This window comes from Salmo salar, chromosome ssa03, assembly GCF_905237065.1.
Source record: "Salmo salar chromosome ssa03, Ssal_v3.1, whole genome shotgun sequence".
Lineage (NCBI taxonomy): Eukaryota > Metazoa > Chordata > Actinopteri > Salmoniformes > Salmonidae > Salmo > Salmo salar.
The window spans coordinates 81,487,860-81,496,904 of record NC_059444.1 but is presented as its reverse complement, the minus strand read 5'-3'; the positions used below and the strand labels follow the sequence as shown (position 1 = coordinate 81,496,904).

Here is a 9,045-nt window from a genome sequence, read left to right as displayed (position 1 = left end):
TGGACCAGGCGGCGCTGTGAATTTGCACTTAACGCACTCTTAATTGTCATACGGTAATCTACCTTTGGGCAGCGTGTGCTGGCCCCGCCACCCGAGCAGTTGGGAGGGGAATAGGGTGGAATAAGGGGGGATAAAGTGGGGTATACATCGACCCTTTTTATTTTAATTTTTTTAAATTTTATTTTTTTCTACCTGTCCTTGTTTTGTATGTCTTGTTTTGTAATATTTGTTTTGTGCCCAGAACTCTGGGTCTTTTGGTTAATGTCTGTTCTCTTATGTTTAGATAAGAACTGTAAACTTGTCTTTTATACCTATACACCATTCTTGTGTATGTGTTCAATAAAAAATATTTGAACAACAAAATCCCACCAAGTCCATTAAAAGTAGCCCAGTTGCAGGTGACGAAAACTGCCCAATCTGGCACCACCATATGGGGTAACAAAAGACAGATGAGAGGGTTGACAGAGTTCATGTCTTCTTAAAGGGAGATATATAGAGTGAACTTGATCCCTGTTTATTTTTTTATTTCTCTTTATTTAACCTTTTAACTAGGCAAGTCAGTTAAGAACAAATTCTAATTTACAATGACGGCCTACACCAGCCAAACCCGGACGACGCTGGGCCAATTGTGTGCCACCCTATGGGACTCCCAATCACGGCCGGTTGTGATACAGCCTGGATTCGAACCAGGGTATCTGTAGTGACTAACTAACTGTGGGAGATTTATCCACAGCAGGTGAGACAGGGTCAACTAAACGATCTATATCAATGGGGTCATATTATCACTGACTTCTACAACCACCAACCAACCCCACCCAGCCTGCGCCAGCTGTCGAAGCTAATGATCATAACGGCAAAGATGATGACGACACCGATTATAGTGGCAATGACGATAATGCTGATGATGGAGGTAAAGAGTTTAGCATCGGTCCGGATGTTTGTATTCTCTGGGTCGTTGCCGGGCCAACGGAGAAAGTCTCCGTCAGCAGCGGCAGCTGGCTGCGTCAGAGGTAACACTGCATCAATCAACTTCCTGTTTCTAAGAAAGCAGTTTGTAGGTGAGGCTAAAGCTCTCTCTCTTTTTCTCTCTCTCTTTTCACTCTAGGTTGACTCCCTCTCTCTCACTCACTTTCTCTGTTATTTATTTTTATAAAAACAATGTACAGGACAAGTCTGAGGGGTCCCTGACCTGCTGCCACCTCTGCACGTAGAGGCGTCATGCCCATAGGGGGCACAGGGGTACATGCCCCCTCAGATTTCTCCTATAAAAATAAATGTATAATGAATAAAAGGGTTTGTATTACAAATAGAAAATAGAAAATGGAGGGGGAAAAAAGTTACATTTTTGGTTGTTGTTTCTTTGTAATACTGCTAGCCACCTAGCAATTTTATGAATTTCACTTTAACTAGCCCAGATAGGTTCCCAATCTCCAAACATCATAACTAGCTACCAAGAAGCCATTTCAGGCTATCAATCAAGTTAGAGTAGCTAGCTTGTCAAACTATCTACAATGGGATGCCTGCTAGCAAGGTTGGTAGACTTTAGAAAAGCAAGCAATTACTACATGTACTAAATAAAACTCACATTCCTTTCAATACCAAAAAAGATATAACCACCAGTCTGGAGGACACAGACAGCTCAAGAGATAGGCTTAGATATGCAGAAAAAATATGTTTTTACATAGAATTAAGCATAATGATTATGGATCTATATTGCAGGAAAAAGCTGTTTTAGATGTTTTTGAAAAATGCTAAATTCTCCAACTTCCAGCAGGAGGCCTAGCCCCCGTCCGAACCACCCCCTGGCCATCCTCACATACTTTGTGCACCCTCAGATTTTGGGGGTGAATGACACCCCTGTCTGGAGGTTAGCTTGGCATGGATCCAGGGCGGGAGTCCCCATGGCAACCTAACAGGTAAACAGTGAAGCAGATAAGGGCATGAGGATACCGCTGCTAAAGAGTGTACAGACAGGACATACACACTACATACATAGAAAAATACGCACAACAACACACACACACACGCTGCAGTAGACTCTCGACAGGCTCAACCCACCCTGCAGCTGTGCAGCCAGTCATCTTTCACTTTCCCTCTTTCTTTTTTCCTCCTCCCTCTCCCTTTCTTTCTCTCTTTTGCTCTCTTCTCGGTCTGTCTCTCCCCCTCTTTCTCTCCCTCCTCTGCACTCTCTCTGTCTCTCTCTCCCTCTTTCTCTCTAGTTCCTTCCCTCCCTCTCAGCAGATAACGGCCAATCTGGCTGATGTACAGACATAATTGCCATTATGACTGTTGTGGCCCCCACATCACACAGAGTAGTGATTGTTCAGCGAGAGAAGGTCCTAACACTGTCCGCTCTGTGGAGACGTCACCCAACATTATAATAGAGTGACTAGATAATGCACACACACACAGCCCTGAGCACGCACGCGCATTCACACACACACTGCTGTGAGCACACATGCCCACACACACGAGACAACTATCCACGCAATATCTTCTCTCTCTCAGACTTTCTGTCTCCTCATCATCCAATAAAGCGCTAAACAAACATAAGTGTCTAAACGTGATGGAAAATCCATACAGTGTGGCCTTTGTGCTGTCAATCTAATGTCTAGCCCTTGGGTAAACACACCCTACAGCACACACACACACACACACACACACACACACACACACACACACACACACACACACACACACACACACACACACACACACACACACACACACACACACACACAAAGCCAATAGGAAATGAAAGGAAGATTAAATGCATGGAAAAGCAGTTTGTGCAAAAAGAGGAACTGCAGAGAGTGTGGTGGGGGACACATTGAGGCTGAGGTTTGGGAAAATGGACCTTGTCCCAACATTCTATTCTGTTTTGTTTTATTCCCATCTTGGAAAGGTCAGATACATTTTGGGAAAAAAATAAATAAAACATTCCTGACGTCACTGTGGCTTTACATGAATAAACACATTTGTGGTTGTTTGGAAAAGTTCCATTTAAAAGGTTGTAATATAATGGGTCTGCATGGTGACGTGTAGGGTGGAAGTTTGGGTATATGGGAACTATGATTAGACATTGGAAGGCTCAACTCCCCTTAGGGGAACACTGATGGTACTATTTCAATGAGAGAAGAGTGCATACTCTCTCTACTATTGAGGTTAAGTTTATAGTGTGAAGTGACTGATGTCAGACTCATAAAAGCTGAGAATGTTTTGACAATTATTTCATCGTTATGTAATGCAGGTTTTTGGTTTTACTATCCTTGTGGGGACCAGAAGGAAAGCTAGCTGTCCTCCGGCTACACCATGGTGCTACTCTACAGAGCCTGTTGAGGCTACTGTAGACCTTCATTGCAAAACAGTGTGTTTTTATCAATTATTTGGAGACGTGAATATATTTAGTATAGTTTTATCTAAAAAGGATAACTTTAATGTTTCACTATTTTTATTTTTATGAAATTCATTGAGGAGGATGTTCCTCCCCTTCGTCCTCTGAGGAGCCTCCACTGCTCATGGTTACATTAAGACACCCAGGAGCTGGCGCGAGATATGAGTTCAAAAACGTACCTCAATGCAGGGATGGGATATGCCAATGTACTCCAAATTTGACCTTTATCCACACTCATACATAGAGATTGAAATACTGCTAGTTTTCCCAGAAGACTGCCCTTTTTGTCCTCATGCTAGCTAGCAGTAGCCAATCAGTTCCTTTGTTGTTCAATATGAAGTGCCATTCCATAATGGCTGTTGTGGCTACTGCTAGCTAGCATGAGGACAAAAAGGGCAGTCTTCTGGGAAAACAAGCAGTATTTCAATCTTCTTGATGGACCAGTGTTGTAGAGTAGTGGTTAGTTTTAGGGTTAGGAGTTAGGGTTCTAATCAAGTCAAATCAAATTTTATTGGTCACATACATGTGGTTAGCAGATGTTATTGCGGGTGTAGCGAAATGCTTGTGCTTCTAGTTCCGACAGTGCAGCCATATCTAACAAGTGATATCTAACAATTTCACAACATATACCCAGTTACACACAAATCTAATTTCACAACATATACCAATACACACAAATCTAAGTAAAGGAACGGAGTTAAAAATATATACATATTTGGACAAGCAATGTCAGAGCGGCATAGACTAAGATACCGTAGAAAGTATAGAATGCAGTATATAAATATGAGATGAGTAATGCAAGATATGTAAACATTATTAAAGTGACTAGTGTTCCATTTATTAAAGTGGCCAATGATTTCAAGTCTGTGTATATAGGCAGCAGCCTCTCTGTGCTAGTGGTGGCTATTTAACAGTCTGATGGCCTTGAGATAGAAGCTGTTTTTCAGTCTCTCGGTCCCAGCTTTGATGCACCTGTACCTCGCCTACTGGATGATAGTGGGTGAACAAGCAGTGGCTCTGGTGGTTGATGTCCATGATGATCTTTTTGGATTTCCTGTGACATCAGGTGCTGTACTGTAGGTGTCCTGGAGGGCAGGTAGTTTTCCCCCGGTGATGCGTTGTGCAGACCTCACCACCCTCTGGAGAGCCTTACGGTTGTGGGCGGTGCAGTTGCCGTACCAGGTGGTGATACAGCCCGACAGGATGCTCTCAATTGTGTATCTGTAAAAGTTTGTAAGGGTTTTAGGTGACAAGCCAAATTTCTTCAGCCTCCTGAGGTTGAAGAGGCGCTGTTGCGCCTTCCTTTACCACACTGTCTGTGTGTGTGAACCATTTCAGTTTGTCAGTGATGTTTATGCCCAGGAACTTAAAACTTTCCACGTTCTCCACTGCTGTTCCGTCGATGTGGATAGGGGGGTGCTTCCTCTGCTGTTTCCTGAAGTCCACGATCAGGTTAGGTTAAGGGAAAATTGGATTTTGAATGGGAATCAATTGTTTGGTCCCCACAAGGATAATAAAACCAAACACGTGTGTGTGTGTGTGCACGTGCGTGCCTGTACAACCGTTAACGGTGCCAACAGACATTTCACAGAACAGCCCACACGCGATGCATGATTCTTTCATTAACTCTTCAGGGGAACTGGGAGGGGCGGAACAACATAGACAACAGCCGTGATTGATGGAATGGTTACCTGACATGGCCTCTTGGATCTGGAAACCCATTCAATAACACCCACCAACTGAAAACACACACCAATGAACAAGCACACTACCACACATCTCACCCCACAGTAGCATGTAATGGCAGTGTTAATGCCAATATCCTCTCACTGTCAATAACTACACCCTTGACTTGTTTTGAGCTTCATAACTTCATTTACTTATTACGATTGTGATAGGTTGCTGTCTCACCTGGCTATATTACAGTTTTTCTCCATTGGTTTGGCTCATTTCTTGAAACAGAAATTACATTCTCAAAACTCTAAGATCATTTGGCAAAACAGTCTTACAGTTCAGCACAACACTATAGCTCACTTGCAAAAGCTCATATCTCTCCTAAAACTGTTCACTCATGCTTCAAAACTAAATTCCTTTCCCATATAAAGAGTCAGTGCCACGAAAATGGCAAAGATCCTTCTCAATTGCTTTGGCTCATTTCTTGAAACAGACCGGACGTTCTCAACACTCTTGGTGCTTTAACCAAAACTAAATTTCCTTATCATTTAAACAGTCAGTGCCCCCAAAATGCTTTGTCCCTTTGGCATTGTGTAAGCACTGCAAGTCAAAATGTTTAGATGTTTTGTCACTATGGCAGAGGACCATTGAAATATCCCTCATGTCCACCTTTCAGTCTTAGCCCAGTCCTTCATTGACAATGGTTACTGTACTGTTTTTTGTCCAGCTAACAGAATACAATTGTGTATAAAACTGAAAGAAAGAAATAGGATTTTAGGGTAAGAGTAGCCTCCAAGGTTTGACATCACACATTGCACTCATACTGCCAAGGAAATTGTAACCATTATCATTCACACACATAAAGTAACTTCCATACATCAGAGTAAAAAGAAAATGTATACAGCATAATATACTGTAATATAAAAACACAAACAAAAAACAATGAAAATTATATGCAGCCTACAGTGCTGTAAATAAAGCTGGAGTTTCACAACTAACAGTTCTTCACTGGTCGCTGTCCTCACCCTCCCTCTCCTGGCCACCATCCTCACCCTCCTGGCCATCACACACTGCTGTCTGTCTGGCCACAGATTCTCGTCCACATCACAGCGTATATTCTCCCTTGCGATGCAACGAGGGAAGAAACGGCGTGCATGTCGCAACCATCCCCTACACTGATCTCCTGTAATATCCTCACACGCAGCGTCCATTGCATGGAGCAGGGACCTCTGATCTTGAGCCCGATGCTCATACACTCTCCACCTCCAAGCGGAGAAATACTCCTCAATAGGATTGAGGAAAGGAGAGTAAGGTGGTAGGAACACCATGACCATCCTTGGATGAGTAGTGAACCAGGCCCTGATGAGCGGGCCACGGTGGAAATTCACATTGTCCCATACAATGACATATTGTGGTAGTTGAGGCCCTACGAGACCTCTCTCATTTTCAGGGATCATATCAAAATGAAGGCGGTCCAAGAAGATGAGGAGCTTCTGTGTATTGTATGGGCCAAGACTGGGGATGTGAGTGGCCACACCATTCACAGATATGGCAGCACACATAGTTATATTGCCCCCTCGCTGGCCTGGGACATCCGCCGTGGCCCGGTGGCCAATAATATTACAGCCACGTCTTCGGCCCTTGGCCAGGTTGAAGCCAGCTTCATCCACAAACACGAGGATGTGATGGGTCTCGTTTCCTTCCAATGCCATTATTCTCTACAATAGCGTAAAAAAAGAAAACATCAAATCAGTCATAAAGAAGAGTCATACACTACAGTTACAGACAATTACATAGGAATGTTCTATGTTCTCCACAAGTTCAATATACTACTGGCCACTACTCCAGTGGTTCCAAACCTGGGGTACATGTACCCCTATGCATAGGTACTACAGGGGGTATTTGACAGAAAGGGGAGGGGGGAAATCATCAATGACTAGACTTACTGAAATGTTAGAGTAAAACCCACAGTATTAGATAGATTTACATGGGAGGCACTAATTGCAGCTCTTTGACCCCTTTTCTTATTGTATGTTATATTCTTCAAAATAAGGATTATAATGATAATTGCATCATACAGTAAGCTGCAGTTTTTAGGCGAAATGTTGAAGTCAGATAAATCAAATACTTCCATACCTGTCTTACCTGGATACACAAATCAGGTAAAGTGGGTACTGAAGCCAAAAAAGTTTGGGAACCACTGCTTAATTGTAAAAAGGTTATAATGATGGACAACCAGTAACTGACTTACATGTACATACTGGTACCGCAGCTCTTTCACTCTATCAGAGTTCCTCTCAAATGGTACCCTGTAAATTTGCTTCATTGTCATCTGATGCTTCTTCAATATCTGGTCTATTGTGGAGTTGCTTATAGAGTTGATATTTTGGAATATGGCATTGTCTTGTAGGATTGCAGCGCGGATCTGTCTCAATATGATGGCATTATTTGCCATCACCATGTTACAGATCTCTTGTTCTTGTTGTTCATTGAGAAGTTTTCCTCTGCCACCCGTGCAAGGTTGTCGTCCAATCCTAGATATAGAAGTCAAAGGACAACACTCCATTCGTAATGTATACCATATGTATTCCTTACAGAATGAGTTACCTATGTAATTGTATTGTTGTTTTACTTACAGTAACTTTACCACAATTATAATGCATCACTGCACAGTGACTGGAATACTACTGTAAACTGTATCATCAATACTGTAGAAAATAAACTATTCCATAGTTTATTTTCTCTAATGTTTTTCTTGTCATTTTAGTCTCATAACATCCCATTGAGGTAAGATATTACTGTAGGCCTATCACACACACACACACACACACACACACTAAATGAATAGGTAAATGTGTAAATAAATATATTTCTTGCTCTATGCACAGTGTCCTGTCCTATACAACATATAATTCCATCATTGACTGACTACATACCTGTTTTCCCTGCGAAAGGTTTGGATGATGGAGGAGACTGTTGAGCGAGGCACATTAGGCTGCACTCGGCGACCTGCCTCCGCCATTGTGAGGCCATGGTTGATGACATGGTCTATAATTGTGGCCCGAATTTCATCCGGGACAGCATGGTGTCTTCGTGCTCCTCGGCCTCTTCCCCCTATTCCACCACCACGCACCCTTACTCCTCCTCCTCTTCCTCGAGCAGGCAGTTGCCCTTGTTCATTTACTTGGCCAGGTGCCTCCATGTTCAGAAATTGTACTGGTCCTGCATGGTCAAGCTCTTGACATACATGTTTGGCAGCATTCACAGTCATGGACAGCACCTGTCAGGTAACTAAACATACTGTTTGATTGGTCATCTGAGATGTGTGAAACTCCTCCTTCGTTAGTCAAGTTCTAGTTTCACCTGACTGTCAATTGCTGTAATAAATGTATCAAATGTTCCAAGGGATTCATATATGGTATTATGTTCTTGACTAATTTTGACAATTGAACAGACTATTGTGCATGTGATGACTTATACAATGAAATGACGATGACACGTTTTGGAGCGAACAACCATTAGACTGAGAATCAACAATCAGTTTAGATCGATAAGATCTATTCACTTGGAAATTGTGCTAAATGTAGGCTACATGTACTTAATCATTTGCAAAGATGTACTGAGACATTGAGACATGTACTTAGACATTTGCAATTTGATGAAATTAATGAGAAATTAAATTCTGTTGTGAACAATTGCCAAGTGGTTTGGAGGTTTGTCCATGTAGTTTTGAGAATGTAATTTCTGTTTCAAGAAATGAGCCAAACCAATGGAGAAAAACTGTAAGATGAACGCACTAATGTAAGTAGCTCCGGTTGCCGGAAGATACTGACCCTACAGTTACGCTTGTTTACACTGAGCTGCACTGGGGTCATAACACAATCATGGTTACTTTAAGGAGCTGGCGCCAGATACGGGGTTGAAAACATGCGTCAATGCAGGGATATGCCACTGTACTACACATTTTACCTTTATCC

The 9,045-nt window shown here is 42.4% G+C and overlaps 1 protein-coding gene across 1 annotated transcript; it reads right to left on the bottom strand.

Annotated features, from left to right (window-relative positions):
- Positions 1–4,886: 4,886 nt before the first annotated feature.
- On the bottom strand, positions 4,887–8,483 carry LOC106606523 (uncharacterized). Its single transcript, XM_045715603.1, has 2 exons — positions 7,320–8,483; positions 4,887–6,786 (listed from the first exon to the last, which is right to left on the bottom strand). Exons 1-2 carry the CDS (start codon positions 7,632–7,634, stop codon positions 5,947–5,949), a joined length of 1,155 nt encoding a protein of 384 aa, XP_045571559.1. The 5' UTR covers positions 7,635–8,483; the 3' UTR covers positions 4,887–5,946.
- Between the last annotated feature and the right edge of the window lie 562 nt (positions 8,484–9,045).

Bases quoted from the DNA above. Each gene is read 5' to 3' on its own strand.
- LOC106606523 (XM_045715603.1), bottom strand. From the start codon at position 7,634: ATGGAGTGTTGTCCTTTGACTTCTATATCTAGGATTGGACGACAACCT. The intron at 6,787-7,319 runs GTAAGTCAGTTA...ACGCTATTGTAG, and splicing joins TGCGGTACCAGTATGTACAT to AGAATAATGGCATTGGAAGG.